Consider the following 21,373-nt stretch of genomic DNA (forward strand, 5'->3'; position numbering starts at 1 on the left):
TGTAGACGCAACTTTGTCCCCCCTATAGAATTTTTTAGTACTGCATGGGGTGTAGATTTCATACCATAGGATCCATATTTTTCTGGGCATATGGCGATGTGGGGCATAGGCCGAATTGCTCATTATACCCCCACAAACGAAGTTTAGGGGGGTATATTGGTTTCACCCTGTCCATCTGTCCGTCTGTCCATCTATCCGTTTGTCTGAAGACGCAACTTTGTCCCCCCTATAGAATTTTTTAGTACTGCATGGAACAGTCTGAAAATTTGTGCTCATGTTGATCACCATCTGAAGATGTGCACCTGCAATATTTTTAAGGTCAAGATTTAATGATTTTATGACAGTTTTCATTTTCTTTATTCTATATATTGTACACTGATGTTGAAAAGTAAGGGAGGTAATTCTTACAGATTTTATTAATTAATTAATAGTATTAAAAATATATTTATATATTAAATACATCCAGATGGAGGTTTTTTGTCTTTATGTCTTAACTAAATTTATTTTTTATAAGTATTCTATCAACTGACAATGCAAAATTTGTGTTTGTCAATGATAAATTCTTAGGAGCTTATAAGAACATCAAAGACAAGTGTGGCTGAATCCATTTCTCCCAAGGGGGCCATTATCTGAGCCATGGTTTAGATGGAGTATGTGTTTAGGGAAAATTGATAATCTGTAAAATGGGCAGTGGTTTTGGGGCTATTTTAAAACTGTTTCATGTAAACCAAAAGTTTCTATCATTATAAGGAAATAAATAATATCATTATTAATAAAGAAGTTAACTAGTTGTTTAAATTTATTAGTCAAGTAAATTGATAAAGTGACCCTGTAGGGCATTGATTTAAATGAAATTCAAAATTACTGATATGATTGTAGTGTTTTGGCAATTTTAAAATTGTTTGTAATATTAAATTTTCTTTTTTACATATTTTTAAATAGTATGGTATTTATGGTAATGTTTTGGGAGTTTATTAAATTAATCAAGCTCATCAAAGAAAATCATAGTCCTTTCTGATATGGAGTTCCATTGTACCACTGGAGAAACAGGGGAAAATTTGAAACAACTAATTGCATCTCTCAAGACTTTTATTAGAAAGATATTCAAAGTTTTATCAACGGAAGAGCATTGCTTTGCTACCTGTATTACCATTTACTGCAAAGGGAGGGGTTATTGTCATTTTCTGATCACATTTTGTCTGTCATCCGTCTGTCTGTCTGTCCGTCTGTCTGTAAACTTTTCATATTTCCAACATCTTTTCAAGAACTACTATGCCAATTTCAACAAAACTTGGCACAAATCATCCTTAGGCAAAGGGGATTCAAAGTTGTGAAAATTAAGCGCCAAGGGCATTAATGAAAAATTTTGAGAAATTTTCAAAAATCTTATTCTCAAGAACCACAAAGCCAGGAAAGCTGAAACTTGTGTTGAAGCATCCTCAGGTAGTGTAGATTCAAAGTTGTGAAAATCATGACCCCCGGGGGTAGGGTGGGGCCACAATTGGGGGGGGGGGGTGTCGAAGTTTTATATAGGAATATATAGAGTAAATCTTTAAAAATCTTCTTCTAGGAAACTAATCAGCCAGGAAAGCTGAAACTTGTGTGGAAGCATCCTCAGGTAGTGTAGATTCAAAGTTGTGAAAATCAAGACCCCTCGTGGTAGGGTGGGGCCACAATAGGGGGGGGGGGGTCGAAGTTTTACATAGGAATATATAGAGTAAATCTTTAAAAATCTTCTTCTCAGAAACTAATCAGCCAGGAAAGTTGAAACTTGTGTGGAAACACCCTCAGGTAGTGAAGATTCAAAGTTGTGAAAACCATGACCCCCGGGGGTAGGGTGGGGCCACAATAGGAGGGGGGGGGGGGTCGAAGTTTTACATAGGAATATATAGAGTAAATCTTTGAAAATCTTCTTCTCAGAAACTAATCAGCCAGATGATTCTTTATAATTGTTAAGACTTTGGCTCCAGGACTTACGAATCAAGAATTCTTCGGCCTCACAAGAAGGTTCAGAGTTTGATGTAGCTTTTTATCCCATATATAAACAATTGTTAAAGATCTTTTTGAGAACTGCAATACTCAACATGTGATATGACCATAAAATCATTCTGTTAGAAAAGGGACTAATGATAATAAACATAAGAACATCCAGGGGGAAAATGGATTTTATTTATACAGCATCTACATGTATTATTGTACATTGTCCAGATAGTTTGTATTATGACTCCATTAAGCTGATTTCATCATACTTATTGTTCCTTAGGTGAGCGATGTGGCCCATGGGCCTCTTGTTATTTAAAACAATTAAATAAAAAAAAATATCATCAGATACATAAATTTGTAAATGTATTACTGACTATACATATGTATCTACAGTGAAATTCTGACAATTTTGATTTTAATTTTTCTTTGTTAACTTTTTTTTGTTTTTTACAATTCTAGAATTTTTTTTTTTTTTGTATGTGTTCAAAACCTTTATTATTCAATTCAATTATTTGTCCCATTTGAAATTAGCCTTGCGGGGGTATTAGTCCCTTTAGGACAGTTCTAGGTTTTAGACAAAATTCAGGAAAAATCCTTAGACTAGCCAATCTGGGGGATAAGCCGATTTTCAAACGATGATTACTATAGTGAAAGTGTGACCGCTAATTAAGAAAGTCATCACATTAAGTATATACTAGACTTTGACCCGTGCATGCACGGGTTGACATTGTATATAATATCGGACATTTACAAAATAAATACATCAACACACCGTATTGTTGCCATTTACATAATAAAACTTTAAGCCTACAATAATGCTATTAAGGGTGTATTCTTGTCATCAATTTTTACCCCAAGTGGGTCTCCATATATGAACATGTCGTAAAATTCAAACTGTTACAATTTTCAACAAAACTTCTAAAATAAATAAAATGAGTCATATTTTACACAATAAACCCTTATTAAATGCATAAGAGACAAAGGAAAAGGTAAAATGATGTCATTTACGACATACCATAGTTGGCGCGAACAACAATATGGAGAGGGAAATCCGAAAGGAGAAAGGGTCGCTTCGTTTCAAAGCGATGTGAACAGCAGTACGAGTCCTCCGAAAATGACAACTGAGAGATGAGGAAAGATGGGGAAAAAATTTGAACAAAATAATCGCCAACACAATTATTTTAGAACTGCAACTAACGAGCGAAATGAGTCAGAGGAAATTCCAGTAGAGAAAATCGAGATAGTTTACAGCAAAAATGTAAGTCGTCAGTGCTTTTAGACTTGGTATAGTTAAAATGGCAACGTTTATGTTACACTATGCCCATCATATAATTTTTTTTTCAAACTCAAGTATCGCATATATATGATCTTATAGTCACCATTACAACAAGCAGGCGATACATGTGTATATGGTGGCCCATGCGGTTACTGAAATGACAATTTTATGAGAAACGCAAAATTTGAATGTTTATATAGTAACTATTTTCATTTTATTTTAATTGTCGGCAAGTCTACAATAGAAATAAACCTTGCTTATAAACAGGAGATCATAGCTGAAAGTTATTTTCTTCAGTTTTATCATTTTAATAGTGTCGAGTCAAATGCAGTTAAAAAAATATGAAAGGGGACAGCTTATCTACAAATCAGTATTGATTTATTGAGGGTTTTTTTTTAAGATGATCCTCTAAATATATTCTAGCCAGTCAATAGTTTAAAATTAATCACTGGTCAATATTTTATTTCTAAGAATCTTACATTTAAATTATAATTGACTATTTTCATGTAGAGCTACATTTGTATATATATTTATAGTAAGGAGATACAACAGAGTCTAAGAAATTAAAGCATTGTATGTATGCACTATACTTTTTGCAGCACTAATACAATATAAGTCACCATAAATATTAAATGTGACAATGATTAATTGTTACACAATGGCATGGACATTTAACCTTTAAAATGTAATTTTTTCTGCATATCTAGTCTAAAGCGGAAAACTAGCAAGTTAACCATAATTTTGCCTATTATGTATTAATTTTTGTTTAACAGGTGGTAATTGCCACATTATCCAGATAGCTGCAGCATGATGAGAAGATCCCTGGTACTGTTTTGTCCAAACAAAATTTCCAATTTCTTGCTCTGCATCTGAAGTGACAGTCATAACTGTGAAAGGTGGTCAATGTTCCACAGAGGCAAACCTGTTCAATCCAGCAAATTTCCTCTGCGTTTGAGTTCTTCGTTGACTTCATTGACAAGGAGAATCACGAAGTGTATGGATAGAAAAATAGCTGCCAGTGAACTATGCAGTTCTGAAGCTAGCATTTAGTAGAGGAAGAGGGCACACAACAAGTTTTGTCAAAAGAGTGTCGAAGTGGACCAAGAGTAACAAAGTCATCAAAGATGACATTCGCTTGCTGAACATTTTGAATATACTTTTAAAAGTGATAGTTAAAGCTCATTATATCAGAAGTACATTTGTTTGCTGAACATTTTGGATATACTTTTATAAGTGATAGTTAAAGCTCATTATATCAGAAGTGATAGTTAAAGTTCATTATATCAGAAGTGTATATACTGCCTTTGATTTTCATTATTCCTGAACTAGTTATTAGGTCCAGTACATGTATGTACTGTATGATGTAACACAACAAAACACCCCCCCCCCCCGTCCAAAAAAATAATCCTGATTAAGAAAAATTGATAAATTCTACTGATAGTATTACTATATTTTGAATCACTCATCGCTATGAAGTGTTCAATTTATGTCTATATTCTAGCTACCTGAATAGAATGATTTTGTCATTCAGGGAATTTTCATAAAACAAATGTTTTTCAACTGATCAGATGAAGTAATGTGCAACTTCTTATATCAATAGACAAGACAGTATTTTATTGCAACCATATATTGATGTGTGTTCATTTACAATATAACCTAACAGTTTATTAGAATATATCATACATATCATACATGTAATTGTATGTATATGAACTATCAATGTATGCTCTGACCTAGAACACATATATACTGGTTAAAACTTATTGATCAGACATCAATCCATTTTGAAGTTGCAGTTTTTTCATTCCATGTCATTGCTTGCATTCATTGAGAAAATACTGTCAATCAAAATCTATGCATCTAGCTGCTTTTTTTTTTGTCAAAGAAAAATATCAAATGAATTTTTAATTTCATAATTATTACATTATTTTAAAAACTTTGATGAATTCGAACATATAATTAGCAAGAAAAACCTACTCTCATTCCATGTTATTCACACCAAGGTCAAGGTCACACCCAGAAGATGGTTTATAAGCACTATTTTTATGATTATTTTAAAGTTTATTTTGTTGTATGTCTTCTATATATTCTTGAAATACTTTTCTTTACATAAATACAATTGTTATTGAAAATAAATACACCAATTTTAAAATTTTGGTGAATAAAAGTTTACGTTTTGCTGCAAATATGACTTATTTCGTTACCATAAAATGCTTCAATGGAAATAGGGGGTGGGGATGTAAACAACAATATTTTTTTCTTATATGCACACTAACCCCCACTTTTTATGCCTTCAGTTGGAACCATAATATGTAAAGAAAGTATACAAATACTTTCATAAAAAGTTAAATTCTAGAAACCTGTCTAACTTAAGTTTATTTACCATATTTGCAACGAAAAACATGCTCCAATTTTACTTGGGGAACACACATTTTTTGGGCATAACTTATCAAAAAAGTTATTTCATAGTTTTAGATTTGTCTAAAAATAAACTCTGAGATGTTTTTAAGTAAGCAAAACTGAAAATGTCTGAAATCTGCTTTTATTTTCTAAATTAGAGGGAATTTCTGGTCAAATTGCACTTTCTATGAGAATTTCAATGCACTATTTTTGGCCCATGTTCTGGGGGTCGGATCTCTCTTAAATTAAAACGAACATACACTTTTCTTGTTTTCAATTTATTCCTTAGGAATAGTACTTTTAAAAAAACATAAGCATCTAAAAAGTTTAATGTAGGTTTTTTTTCGTGAATGAGCAGAATACACCCTTAATTTCACTACACTCTGCTTAATTAGAATAATCTAACTGTGTCTCGGGACAGGCCTACATGTAACCACAGTTAAAATGCCTCCCATATACCCATTTGCAGAATGATCACTCCGAAATGAAGAAAATTAATGAAGCTGCATTGAAAATAACAGTCAAATTATTCATAATAAACCATTTTGAGGCTGTAAATACCTTTCATCTAAAAATTTAATTCATATTAATAAAGAATTCAACAATTTCTCCAGCAATGTTTTTCACTCGCTACGAGTTCATAATAAATGCAATGAGTTAGAGTTTTTCAACGCATTTCCTTTGATGAACAGAATATATATATGACAAATTTTCAATGAAAATTTTCACCTATTTGTAAGATCGTTTCTGAGTTTATCCATGCAAATGTGATATTGTGGAAATAAAAACTAAAGATCCTCCCGTGATTTAGCGTGAATGTAATGCGCATATGCATGCGCAAGATTGTAAAATCCGAAAAATCCATATGATTTCAGGATTTTTTTAAAGGAATTTTCATTGATTATTAATTAGTGAAGCTTGATTTAGAAAAAATTAAAACAAATTGGTAATCTTCAAGTGCCAATAATGTTTAAAATATTTAAAACAAATGACAGTACTTTTCCGATTTCTTGGTATTAAAGCCCAAAAATTCGAATCTATTATTTTAATATAGTAGTATAGATACTTTCAGAATATCGATGTAGAAAGTTCAAAGAGTAATTAAAATTATCCCAGTGGATAAGCCGAGGCTTGCGCATCTGAGAAAAAAGAATACCGGCCTATGCCCTGAAAAATACGATAATTTTGTTTCAAACGGGAATTGAAATAAATAAAAACATGTTTTATTTTCATAATTAGGGACACACTGTTAATGTGTTTTATCCTTGTATTCAAATTATGAACGAGTGAAAATTGTTCAAAGACTGTTCAAAGCAAAAAGAAAATACTTTATTTTTGAACTTTGAAATTCCTTCAATTTTTTGTAACCATGATGAGTTATTGTATTATAAATGCATCATTAACTATTTTATAAGGAAATATATTGAGTTTTTTAAAGCAGCACAAAGCATAATTCCTATACTTTTTTATTCTAAAATTATTTGATATATGACTATTAATTAGTACAGAAATCAATTAATGATATCTATATAAAAGAAAATGTCAGCTAGACGCCTTTGTGGCCATTCCAGCCTTTGATTATACGCTATCGGGATACTTGTTCTTTTCTATCATTTCTCAACACCTCTTCAAATTCCATTTAGTCCAATAAAAAAATAAATAGACATATATTAATGCTAGAAAAAGGCACTATTATTTTGACTATTGATGATCGAAATTAAAATGAAAATATTATTAAAATCCATTATATACAGAAAACAGATTCAGCACTTAGGGATTGAACATGGGTCGCCAGGGGACAAGTTGTCCTCTCTAACCATTGTGCCACAGGAATTCTCGCTTAGGACCTTGGAGCCCAAATCTTGAGAAAAAAAAGGAATTACATATTTTGCATTCATTTAAAATGTCTCTTAAAAAAAAAAAACTCAGAAAAATATTGAAAATAAAAACCTTGAAAAACTAATATTTTTTGTTTCTTTCCGATGACAACGGGAAATTAAAGTGACTATTTATATATGCAAAAGGCACTGTGGCTATAGACCCTTTATAATTGCTGAAACTTTGAAAGCTTTATCTGTGATACCTTTCAAGAAAAATCTTGAAGAAGCAAAAACATGAAATCTGATATATCTCGGGTCGAAGTGAAGGCAAAAAAAAAGCAAGGATCTATAATTTTCTCCCAAATTTTATTTATAGTAAGATATAAAAGTTTCTTCAAAATCGACTGAAACGTATTTGAGAAAAAGTGTCCGAAAAAAAAAAAAAAAAATAACTAGACTCAGTCAGCTGCAGAGAGAGAGAGAGAGAGAGAGAGAGAGAGAGAGAGAGAGAGCTGAGCTAGGCTGTAGAAGACCAAAAAACTGGAATTTGGATTTTAAAAAAACTGTACACTGCCCATCGAAAAAACGGTACAAAATATTGCTTCAATTCTGCTGATAGAACACCTTATTTCTGTTGTAATAAAGTTTTCTATGCTTTAAAATTTCATATTGTGTTTTATAATCACAATTTTTTCACGAATCATATGAACTAAGTAAGTTAAGATTATACAGTAAAACTCGTTTAGTATGAACATGGATATAGCAAATTCTCGGATATAGCAAAGTTTTTTTAAGTCCCTGGCAGAATCTTAACAAACTTTGCAAAATTTTATGGCTATAACGAATTCGGATATAAAGAATTTACAGATATAGTGAACTGTTTTGTAGTCCCGTGAAGGTGGAAAATAATGAAATTTAAGACTTTTTATAGCGATTTTTTTATAAGTATGAAAAGTTATCACTGTCATTTGACATTAAATTTTGTTTACACATAATTCTTCACAATGTACATATGCAGTGCTCTGAATAAAACGCTGATTTATGCCTTTCTGATATTCAGTAATGGACTGAACAAAAAACATTATGTTTATGTTCACACATCAATCTAAAGAATAAATACCTGTATGCATAAATGTATGCATTTTTATTGAATATATAAAATGACAGCATCTAATCAAATCAAGTTCTTCGCTAGCTGCAGGTCTGTAGCTCCCGGTCTGAAAAAATTCGGATTGGCAACCTGGGAGCTACAGTGCCTCCCAAAGTAAAAAACTGCAATTTATGGCGCACAAAAAATTGCGCTAGTTTTGGACAGATTAACCTTATTTTCACACAGATTCTATGAAAACAATTAGTACTGTTTAATTTTTCAGACAATTTACTACTAGTACTGATATTGTTACTTTACTTGCCGCAGACTTTCTTTGAAACATGCTAACCGAACTCGGAAAATAAAGTATATCAATTCACATCGAGATCGAGAGTCGCCATTTTTACATGTTAACAAATTGCACCTCTTCACTTCACGGGACTGGTGATGGTGTTTAAAAGAATATCAGAGGCAAGTGAAGTGATGATATCTGTAGTATTTGATCGAAGAATTTTTTGGAATCAAATATTTGTACAGAATGTGTTCGGAAATGAGATTACCGGTAATCAGTACAAAACTAGTGCAATTTTTTGTGCACCGTAAATTGCAGTTTTTTACTATGGGAGGCACTGTAGCTCCCAGGTCGTCCATCCGAATTTTTTCAGACAGGGAGCTACAGACCTGCATCTAGTTCTTCGCTTACTGAATAAGTATGTTACAATTGTAAAAGGGATGTTTGAAGACATTCTCTGAAGATGGAATAATCATGTCGAAATAATAAAGGCAGATATTTCTACGATACTTGGCATCTCTTGACAATCTCCATAACAATGCAAAGATTCCTCCGACACTAAATTTTGCTTTCAATGGCAGCAGCTCCCATAGCGGCGGCAAATTTAAATAAAGCGATTGATTTTCTTGATTTTTTCATTGGTCAAGGTTTTTAATAAAAATAAATATTATTTACAACTATAGTAGATGCTTAATTGATTTATCATAAATACAGTAATTTTCGCGATGATCTAATTTTTGCTATTTTCGCAATCTCTTCTTCACTTACAAATAATTGAATACACAGAAACTATATCCTGTATCATCTTCTCTATAAGAAACTTTTTTAAGTAAAAAAAATGACTGACACGTGAAAAAACTCCCCCAAGAAACGGATATACGGTATTGTACATATTTTTAGTTTCCTTCTCCTTAAAAAAAAATGCCTTTTAAAACGATTCTTGCGGGTTATGAAGGTAGGGATCTTAGCTGAAAATATTAACATAATCAGCATATAATTGTTTCTGCAATGTCACTACCTTCATATCCTGCATGAATCACTAAAGAAAGCTTTTTATTGTTTAAATACATGCATAACCATCAAACAAACAAGATCTCTTTTTCTCTTCTCTCTCTCTCTCTCTCTCTCTCTCTCTCTCTTACTTTTGTTTAATTGAATACAAATGATAAATGAGATCATTAGTGGGCATATACCCTTCAGAGCATTTTTCATTTCACAAAGATACGGACAAAAGATTCATACTTTCTATAAGATTTACAACATAACATAGTTATATTGGTGCGATATTTGTAGCGTCCATCACCAAGATGTTTCTGTAAAGTGAAACTGCTTCTTTCTAAAATGTCCATTGATTTAAAATGACTAATTCTGCATACAACATCTTCAAATAAAATGCACAACATTGTGGATTAGTCCGTATATGTTATTGATAATGTTGCCCCATCAACCAATCAGCATCAATCATTTACTTGTGAATTTGATTAAGTAATGAGATAGGTATTTTTATATTTTGTGCAGCTGTCTTATTAAATGTGTCGTAATCGAAAAAGTCATATCAAAAAGGAAAAATTTATTCAGTCACTCCCTTATTCCAGCCTTGTTCTGAATGTATATTTTTTGATTTTAGTTTTTTGATGTCCATTCTGATTTTGACGTATTCCGTAAACTTCCTGATACAATGAGGAAAATGGCAGATCGCCTTTTGGACTCGGACTCTGTTCAACAGAGGCACACTACAGGTACCCTGAACTCAAGTAGGCCAAGTGACTTGAAACTAATGGGAGAGCTCCAGCTTATACAGGATGTTATCAACACGGTAAAAAGATTTTTAAGTAATTTGAAATTATAAATCAGGAGTTGTCCTTGTTCAATCATTTATAAAAGGATTATATCATTCATCCAGATACAATGTAGATAATTATCAAAAATATGAAAAATATACAGAACACAGTTTTTTAAGCTCACTTGTACCTTCGGTTCAAGTGAGCTTTTCTGATCACCTATTGTACCTTATCCATTGGCCTGTCCATAAATTTTTCACATGTTTTACCTCTTCTCTATAACTACTAGGCCAAATTTAACCAAACTTGTTACAAAGTATCCTCATGGGTGGAATAAAAGACAAAACCCTTTTTAAAAGGGAGGTAACAGTGAAAATAGGGTATGTGTCTTAAAAAATCTTCTCAAGAACCACTGCACCAGAAATGCCAATATTTACACCAAAGCTTGTACTTGATTTTAGCAAATTTCAAGGAGCAGTAGAAAAAACTTTGGTATAGCCGCAATTCGTTATACATTTATTACAAATTGGTAAGAAATCTTATAGAGAATTTCTTATTAAAAATTCAGCTTACAATACTTCAAACTATCGTGAGTTATCAATGTTACTGTCATTTTCCAAAAAATATAAGTATTTAACCTTTTCACTTCAATTTTTAAAGAAATTTCTGTATAATATTTGAAGGACTGCTAACGATAGCATTGTCTAGCCGCCTAACTAAAAGTCATTTTTAACCGGGTTTTCCGTAGGAAAAATCAGGTTATTAAAATGGTGAAAATGGCGGGCGGCTGCCAAAAGGGTACCCTCATTGTACGGATAACTCCTCCTACAGTTTTCAAGATAAGATGTTGTTGTTTTGCAGATCAATTGTACATATATCAGAAGTGTGCATATTGCTAGGATTTTGATTTCCGAAAATTTATGAAAAAAATACCAGCTTTTGAACTTAGTCATTTTTTGGCAAAATATTGCACATAGGGTACCCTCATTGTACAGATAACTCCTCCTACAGATTTCAAGATAGGATATTGTTGTTTTGCTGATCAATTGTACATATATCAGAAGTATGCATATATCTAGGATTTTGATTTCCTATAATTTATGAAAAAAATACTAGCTTTTGAACTTAGTCACTTTTTGGCAAAATATTGCATATAGGGTACCCTCATTGTACGGATAACTCCTCCTACAGTTTTCAAGATAGGAAGTTGTTGTTTTGCAGATTAATTGTACATATATCAGAAGTGTGCATATTGCTAGGATTTTGATTTCCGATAATTTATGAAAAAAATACCAGCTTTTGAACTTAGTCATTTTTTGGCAAAATATTGCATATAGGGTACCCTCATTGTACGGATAACTCCTCCTACAGTTTTCAAGATAGGATGTTGTTGTTTTGCTGATCAATTGTACATATATCAGAAGTATGCATATTGCTAGGATTTTGATTTCCTATAATTTATGAAAAAAATACCAGCTTTTGAACTTAGTCACTTTTTGGCAAAATATTGCATATAGGGTACCCTCATTGTACAGATAACTCCTCCTACAGTTTTCAAGATAGGAAGTTGTTGTTTTACAGATCAATTGTACATATATCAGAGGTGTGCATATTGCTAGGAATTTGATTTCTGATAATTTATGAAAAAAATACCAGCTTTTGAACTTAGTCATTTTTTGGCAAAATATTGCACATAGGGTACCCTCATTGTACAGATAACTCCTCCTACAGATTTCAAGATAGGATATTGTTGTTTTGCTGATCAATTGTACATATATCAGAAGTATGCATATATCTAGGATTTTGATTTCCTATAATTTATGAAAAAAATACTAGCTTTTGAACTTAGTCACTTTTTGGCAAAATATTGCATATAGGGTACCCTCATTGTACGGATAACTCCTCCTACAGTTTTCAAGATAAGAAGTTGTTGTTTTGCAGATTAATTGTACATATATCAGAAGTGTGCATATTGCTAGGATTTTGATTTCCGATAATTTATGAAAAAAATACCAGCTTTTGAACTTAGTCATTTTTTGGCAAAATATTGCATATAGGGTACCCTCATTGTACGGATAACTCCTCCTACAGTTTTCAAGATAGGATGTTGTTGTTTTGCTGATCAATTGTACATATATCAGAAGTATGCATATTGCTAGGATTTTGATTTCCTATAATTTATGAAAAAAATACCAGCTTTTGAACTTAGTCACTTTTTGGCAAAATATTGCATATAGGGTACCCTCATTGTACAGATAACTCCTCCTACAGTTTTCAAGATAGGAAGTTGTTGTTTTACAGATCAATTGTACATATATCAGAGGTGTGCATATTGCTAGGATTTTGATTTCTGATAATTTATGAAAAAAATACCAGCTTTTGAACTTAGTCATTTTTTGGCAAAATATTGCATATAGGGTACCCTCATTGTACGGATAACTCCTCCTACAGTTTTCAAGATAAGATGTTTTGTTGTTTTGCAGATCAATTGTACATATATCAGAAGTGTGCATATTGCTAGGATTTTGATTTTTGATAATTTATGAAAAAAATACCAGCTTTTGAACTTAGTCACTTTTTGGCAAAATATTGCATATAGGGTACCCTCATTGTACAGATAACTCCTCCTACAGATTTCAAGATAAGATGTTGTTGTTTTGCTGATCAATTGTACATATATCAGAAGTGTGCATATTGCTAGGATTTTGATATCCGATAATTTATGAAAAAAATACCAGCTTTTGAACTTAGTCACTTTTTGGCAAAATATTGCATATAGGGTACCCTCATTGTACGGATAACTCCTCCTACAGTTTTCAAGATAGGAAGTTGTTGTTTTGCAGATCAATTGTACATATATCAGAGGTGTGCATATTGCTAGGATTTTGATGTCCGATAATTTATGAAAAAAATACCAGCTTTTGAACTTAGTCATTTTTTGGCAAAATATTGCATATAGGGTACCCTCATTGTACGGATAACTCCTCCTACAGTTTTCAAGATAAGATGTTTTGTTGTTTTGCAGATCAATTGTACATATATCAGAAGTGTGCATATTGCTAGGATTTTGATTTTTGATAATTTATGAAAAAAATACCAGCTTTTGAACTTAGTCACTTTTTGGCAAAATATTGCATATAGGGTACCCTCATTGTACAGACAACTCCTCCTACAGATTTCAAGATAAGATGTTGTTGTTTTGCTGATCAATTCTACATATATTAGAAGTGTGCATATTGCTAGGATTTTGATTTCCGATAATTTATGAAAAAAATACCAGCTTTTGAACTTAGTCACTTTTTGGCAAAATATTGCATATAGGGTACCCTCATTGTACGGATAACTCCTCCTACAGTTTTCAAGATAGGAAGTTGTTGTTTTGCAGATCAATTGTACATATATCAGAGGTGTGCATATTGCTAGGATTTTGATTTCTGATAATTTATGAAAAAAATACCAGCTTTTGAACTTAGTCATTTTTTGGCAAAATATTGCATATAGGGTACCCTCATTGTACAGACAACTCCTCCTACAGATTTCAAGATAGGAAGTTGTTCTTTTGCAGATCAATTGTACATAGGGTATATCAGAGGTGTGCATATTGCTAGGATTTTGATTTCTGATAATTTATGAAAAAGATACCAGCTTTTGAATTAGTCACTTTTTGGCAAAATATTGCATATAGGGTACACCATTTCACTGGATATGGGTTGACATGGATTATGGATAAAGTTCACATAAAAGAAAACCCGGTTTGCTGTCACATTGACAGCTTTTCACTTGTTTGAAAGTTGTCTAATTAAAGTTAATTTTTTTATAATAATGTAAACATTTATGTATATTTTCATTTAATATAAATGATTTGGTCAAACAAAGAGAGATAACTTTGTATTTTGGGTTAAAATAGCTCATTTCATAATAGAAAATAACGGAAAATGGAAATGTTTTCAAAAACATCTTTCCGGCTAACGGGCGTTAGCGTTCGCAGTTCTTTGAGGAATTGAGCGCATTCATTCTGGTGCATTAAGGTACACTTTTCATCTTTCACATATAGGATTTTTTAAAATAAAATACACTAACTAGTAAGTAGTGAAGGGAGAAAATGTACCTTTATGCTCTCATTTATTTTAATCATTTTATAAAGTGATTGGAGGGGAGGCTAAAACAAAGGGAACTAGAAGTTAATTGTTTTACACCAACTAAATATTTAGTTATTTATATTGCTTATGGTTTTATTTTCGGTAAAAATGGTATTCCATAAAGGTAAATATGTAAAAGATTAAGTATATTCAAAAATAAGTGTAAAATTTGGATATTCATTTTTTGTTAATCAGTCAATGGGCCATATGGCACAATATCCTTTGAACGCCCATATAAAGCAAGTGTTGCTCAAGTGAGCGATGTGGCCCTTTGGGCCTCTTGTTCTTTAAGTAATTATACTATCGATCTATATACCGGTACTTATAGGGACTCTGTATTAGCTTGCATGAGGTTTGTCTTTAGTCAAGACTGTTTACCATGCCAAAATCGTTTAGTTGTGTTTTATGCAGTATGCCAGTTGTGGAAATCGAAGGACATTTAAAGGCAAAAGAAACGACACATGAAGAGAGACATTTGGCTCTATCATTGCAAAAATGGTTTCAGAAAATGACGTTGTTTGTAGCAAATGCATTTTACATTTCCACAAGGGAATACTACGTAATAAGTTATATGCAAGTTCCACACCTGCATCAGGCGTAAGCACCCATTATTTGGGCACAAAGTCACTCAGAATCTGCCCTGTATGTGGATAAAAAGAAAAACAAATGCAAGTTATTTTCTGCAAGACCCATACACAAGTTTATTTAAAACATAATATGATTCTTTAGGCCAGCATTTTTTTATTTTTAGATTTACGAAATATTTTTCAAATTATTTGGGGAGGAGGAGGGAAAAAAAATAAAAATAAAATTGAAAAATTTGTCCGTCGAGAAAAATAAAACAATTTTTCAACAATATTTTTTTTATTTTTAAAATAAGAACACATGTCCATGAGCTGCCATTTTTTAAATATATAAGTAATTTTGGTTGTTGATAATGTTCTTATTTAACATATTTTATCCATGGGCACTGAAAATTTGTGTTAATATATTGTATATGCATGTATAAAAACGAAGGGTTTTTTTTTTTATATACACTGTCAAGTACATACTGTACATATACATTACGACCAAAAAAATTAAGGGAGTTTTCACTTCTTCTGCAGAAAAATAGGAAGAAGTTTGAGAAATCATTTATTTGATTAAGTTAACAACGCTATTCACAAATTCAAAATTTAAAATAATGTTACTGAAAATAAATTAGATTAGAAGCATGTCCATAAATGTCAGTAAAAAATCAAACAAGTTTTTTTATTTAAAAAAGACGAACTAATTTTTAAAATTTTAATTATTTATGTTATTATACCTTTAATAAAGGAAATGTTTCATTATTTTGTTAGCTTAATAACAAATAAAATCATTCTCTTTCCTTCAGTCATAAGACTCCTGTGTTCAGTGTGTTTAGGGTTATTAGTCCAACCCTGTGACCCACTTACAACCGTTATGTAGAGGATCTATTTCCAAACGGTTAAATTATGATTATTTTAGAATTTATTTTGCAAAAATGTTTTTTAAATAAGTAACTTATCATTTCCTTGCCAATGAGGTTTTTTTTTAATTAACGGAATTGTGATAGAAAAAGACTTCAACTTCTCTTTCTTGAGGAAATTCTGGCTAAGTTGCCGATCACAAAACTTAATAGGGTCGTAAATTGTAGGGTTGGGCGAAAGCAAACAGGAGTAGGCCCTTTGGTGGTTTTTTTGCGACTTCTAGTGCCTGTGACTTGATCGGAAAGAACTTGGTCTTTTTAATCAATGCGTGAACAACAATAATTCAGACTACACATGCGTGATTTTTTATTTATACCAGAAAGAAAATTTCGGGTCGGAGGAAAAAATAAAATTAATAGCTTGTTCAGGTCCTTTTATTTTTATTTGAATATTTATAAAAATAGGGTCGGCGGGTTTGTAAATCGAAATTTCAAAAAATGCTGGCCTTATGAGAAAGCACATGCTTGTCCTTGTCATTTTGTGGGCAAAGAATTGAAAGATTCTGATCTGCAAAAATATTCTCATAGAACTATAGTTGATACAAAAGCAATGTCATCCGCAGAGCTAATAGAACAACTTACAAAACTTTTGGAAGCTTTTGCTGAGACCTGAAAACAATAGAATATATTTCGAAACCAATTCTTTTAGTGATGAAGATTGTTAAAATTTGACAGAAATTCTAAATCACAGTTTGAAAAATTATGTTCAATTTTCACTTTGTGCAAAAAAACGTGTGTAGGAATAGAATAACAAAACTACAAGCTGGTCGTTAAAATAACATACTAAAAACGTTATTTGGAATCGATAAATCATTTTGTATTTCTAAAATTGTCAAGAATGTCAGAGAAGCTATGATGTCTTAGTTCGTTCCACAATATATGGGCTTCGACCATATCACATGAGGTGAAGTGATTCGCAATCACACAATGATATTTGTGCGGGACTTCTGGCATCCGGAGATTCAAACACTGCAATCCTTATCCTTGATGGTACATATAATTATATAAATAGAAAAAAGTTCAAAATATGATTCCACACTCGAAGAGTTCAAACAAATCAAGCTGTTAATCAATTTCACTTTATTCCTTTGATATTTGTAGTGAGCTTGATGTACAATAATGTACAGAAGGCAAGTATACAAAAAATATTTGATACAATTTACATTGAGCCTTTCCGTTTCCTGTCCCGAAACAAAAAACCTTATTTCGACGAGATCTCAAAAGCAGTAACGACTTGAACAACCAAACTTTGTGTAATGATAGAGCTATGTATGTACAGATGTTAACACTATTTTGTTTTATCCGGCGTAACTTCCGGTCATCACAGAAAGTACACCCAATTTTGATTTTTTAAAAATATTTTGGTTATTTAGCATGGAAGTAACATTTTAGCTATAGAAATACAAAAGGTCATCTACACATGGTAAAAAAAAACCAAAAAAGGTCTACCTTGAGACATCTCAAATGAAAAAAACCAAAATACCCAGAAAATCTCAAAAACTGTGAGATATCAAGACACAAAACTTATATGGATAATGGACATTTGATTGAACATGTTTTTAACAGGTTTTATTTGGTCGTAATTTATCTGTTTACTGTTTACAAGAGAAATGGATTTTTTGTACAGATTAATACAGTCATGAGGAACGGAAGACCTTTCTGTTGCTATAGCAACTAGAGTCTAGTTATTATTTTTTCCCCCCATTTTTTGTCCACATGATTTCTCAGAGATGACTGGATAGATTTACTTCAAGTTTTCAGGACTGATAGAGAATGATAATGTCTCGAGGCTTTTTTTAGGTCACCTGAGTAAACTCAGGTGACCTATTGCTATCCGTCCGTCGTCGTGCGTTAACAGTTTGACATTTTACACTTCTTATTAAAAACTACAAGGCTGATTGTTACCATTTTTGGTCTGAGGCATCTCTATGGTAAAAGAAAACTAAATTGTGAAATTCATGGCTCTACCATCCCCGGGGCGCCACATGTAGGGTCAAATATGCAAAAAAGCCAAATTTTCAAAAATCTTCTTCTCTACTCCCATACATATTTGTTAAAAACTAAATGCCTGGTTATAATGTCAATGAGGCCCTCTACCAAAATTGTGAAATTCATGACCCCTGGGTCAGGGGTTCTGGCTCAAGGGTGGGGCCAATATGGCCATATAGTTAAAATGTATTAAATCTTAGAAAATCTTCTTCCATACCTGTTAACCTTTCAAAGCTGCTATGTGGGAGAATCTCCCCCTTACCAACTTGGCTAATATTTTGAACCCCCTCTCCAATACCAATGAAAAATAGAGGGGGGTTCAAAATATCATGGCCATAATATTTTGAACCCCCTCTCCAATGGGAATTGGAAAAAGGTAGGGGGTTCAAAATATCGCGGCCATAATATTTTGAACCCCCTCTCCAATAGCAATGAAAAATAGAGGGAGGTTCAAAATATCGCGGCCATAATATTTTGAACCCCCTATCCAATGGGAATTGGAAAAAGGTAGGGATTCAATATATCGCAGCCATAATATTTTGAACCCCCTCTCCAATACCATTGAAAAATAGAGGGGGGTTCAAAATATCGCGGCCATAAAATATTGAACCTGGGTTCAATATTTTATGGGGGGGTTCAATATATCGCAGCGATATTTTGAACCCGGGTTCAATATATCGCGGGGTTCAAAATATTATATGACACCGGTATTTATTTATTTTCCGTAAAATAAAGATATTAATGTAAATCCTTACATTTCTCATCTATGCAATGTTAAATAAACGAAAAAATTCTACTTCCGGTGAGATATCTCGATTATCTCAAGAAGCTTTTTTAGCTCACCTGAGCCAAAGGCTCAAGTGAGCTTTTCTGATCACAATTTGTCCGTTGTCTGTCGTTGTTGTCGTCGTCTTTGTTGTCGTCGTCGTTGTTGTAAACTTTTCACATTTTCATCTTCTTCTCAAGAACCACTGGGCAGATTTCAACCAAATTTGGCACAAAGCACCACTAGGTGAAGGGGATTCAAGTTTGTTCAAATGAAGGGTCACGCCCTCTTTAAAGGGGAGATAATTGAGAATTATTGAAAATTTGTTGGTATTTTTCAAAAATCTTATTCTCAAAAACTATTCGACCTGAAAAGCTTAAACTTGTGTGGAGGCATCCTCAGGTAGTGTAGATTCAAGTTTGTTCAAATCATGGTCCCCGGGGGTAGGGAGGGGCCACAATTGGGGAATCAAGTTTTACATAGGAATATATAGAGAAAATCTTTAAAAATCTTTTTCTCAAAAACTAACAGGCCTGAAAAGCTCAAATTAAAATGGGAGCATCCTCAGGTAGTGTAGATTCAAGTTTGTTCAAATCATGGTCCCCGGGGGTAGGGTGGGGCCACAATTGGGGGATCAAGTTTAACATACGAATATATAGAGAAAATCTTTAAAAATTCCTTCTCAAATACTATTAGGCCAGAAAAGCTCAAATTAAAATGGAAGCATCCTCAGGAAGTGTAGATTCAAATTTGTTCAAATCATGGTCCCCGGGGGTAGGGTGGGGCCACAATTAGGGGATCAATTTTTACATACGAATATATAGAGAAAATCTTTAAAAATCTTCTTCTCAAAAACTATTAGGCCAGGAAAGCTCAAATTTGAGTGGAAGCATCCTCAGGAAGGGTAGATTCAAATTTGTTCAAATCATGGTCCCCGGGGGTAGGGTGGGCCACAATTAGGGGATCAAGTTTTACATAGGAATATATAGAGAAAATCTTTAAAAATCTTCTTCTCAAAAACTATTAGGCCAGGAAAGCTCAAATTTGAGTTGAAGCATCCTCAGATAGTGTAGATTCCATTTTATTGAAATCATGGTCCCCGGGGGTAGGATGGGGCAACAATTGTGGGATAAATTTTTATATAGAAATATATAGAGAAAATCTTTTAAAAAATTTCTTTTAAAAACTATTTGGCCAGGAAAGCTCAAATTGGCGTGTAACCATCCTCAGATAATGTAGATTCAAGTTTGTTCAAATCATGGTCCCTGGGGGTAGGGCGGGGCCACAATGGGGGATAAATTTTTATGTGTGGAGAAAATCTTTAAAATTCTTCTTCTCAAAACTATTAGGCCAGGAAAGCCCAAATTTGAGTGGAAGCATCCCCAGATCATATAGATTCAAGTTTGTTTAAATGATAGTCCAGGGGTAGGGTGAGGCCACAACGGGGGATGAATTTTTACTTAAGAATATATAGAGAAAATCTTTAAAAATCTTCTTTTTAAAGACTATTTGGCCAGAAAAGCTTAAACTTGTGTAGAGGCATCCTCGGGTAGTGTAAATTCAAGTTTGCAATATCACAGTCCCTAGTGGTAGGGCGGGACCGTGATGGCGGTTTGAATTTTTACATAGGAATATATAGAAACAATCTTTAAAAATATTCTGGGAAAGTTTTCGGTCCAAAACTCAGTACTTAATGTGAAAGCACAGGTTATGGAGATTAAAGATTGATAAAACCATGATTCCCTAGAGAAAAGTGGGGCCACGAAATGGGGGGGGGGGTATATAGGAATAGAGAAAAATCTTCTTACAGGTACAACAACAAAAAGGGCTTGGTATTTACCAAAAAATAAGAGGTGGATAAAAATTGGCAGATTTTCAATTTTTTTTAGCAAGATCTACTGTACTCAGTTGTCAAGATATTTTGATACTGTAATATTAATTTGATCAGAATTAATGCAATTGTTGCTCAGTTGAGCGATGTGGCCCCTGGGCCTCTTGTTAAAACATATTTTGTACCCGCAAGACCTCAAAAATTGTAAATGTTCAATACATGAATGTTTCACTGATTATAGACATTTGATTGAAGATGTGTTTAAACAGTTTCATTTTGTCGACCGTCACTTCCGGTCCACACCGAAAGAGTTCAAACAAATCAAGCTGTTTATCGGTTTAACTGTTTTTATTCGGTAGTTTTAGTTTCTTCGATAAATAATAATGTAAGATAAGCAAGTAAACAAGAAACAATAAATTTAATTTTTTTGAGCACTTCCGTTTGTCCGTTTCCTGTCCCGAGACAAAAAACTTTATTTCGGCAAGATCTCAAAAGCAGTAACGACTTGAACAACTAA

General features: G+C 32.7%; 1 protein-coding gene and 1 long non-coding RNA gene across 2 annotated transcripts in view; both read left to right on the forward strand.

Moving 5' to 3' along the window:
- LOC128182484 (renin receptor-like) overlaps positions 1-21,373 on the forward strand; it is a 71,058-nt gene that overhangs the window by 15,211 nt on the left and 34,474 nt on the right. The window contains exon 5 of the mRNA XM_052851119.1: positions 10,489-10,677. Coding sequence (XP_052707079.1) covers positions 10,489-10,677 — 189 coding nt within the window. The remainder of the gene's footprint in view (positions 1-10,488; positions 10,678-21,373) is intronic.
- LOC128182485 (uncharacterized) lies at positions 1,888-5,135 on the forward strand. Its single transcript, XR_008243427.1, has 2 exons — positions 1,888-3,241; positions 4,033-5,135. It is a non-coding gene; the product is annotated as an uncharacterized LOC128182485 (long non-coding RNA).

Source organism: Crassostrea angulata, chromosome 4 (genome assembly GCF_025612915.1).
Source record: "Crassostrea angulata isolate pt1a10 chromosome 4, ASM2561291v2, whole genome shotgun sequence".
In the NCBI taxonomy this organism is placed as follows: Eukaryota; Metazoa; Mollusca; class Bivalvia; order Ostreida; family Ostreidae; genus Magallana; species Magallana angulata.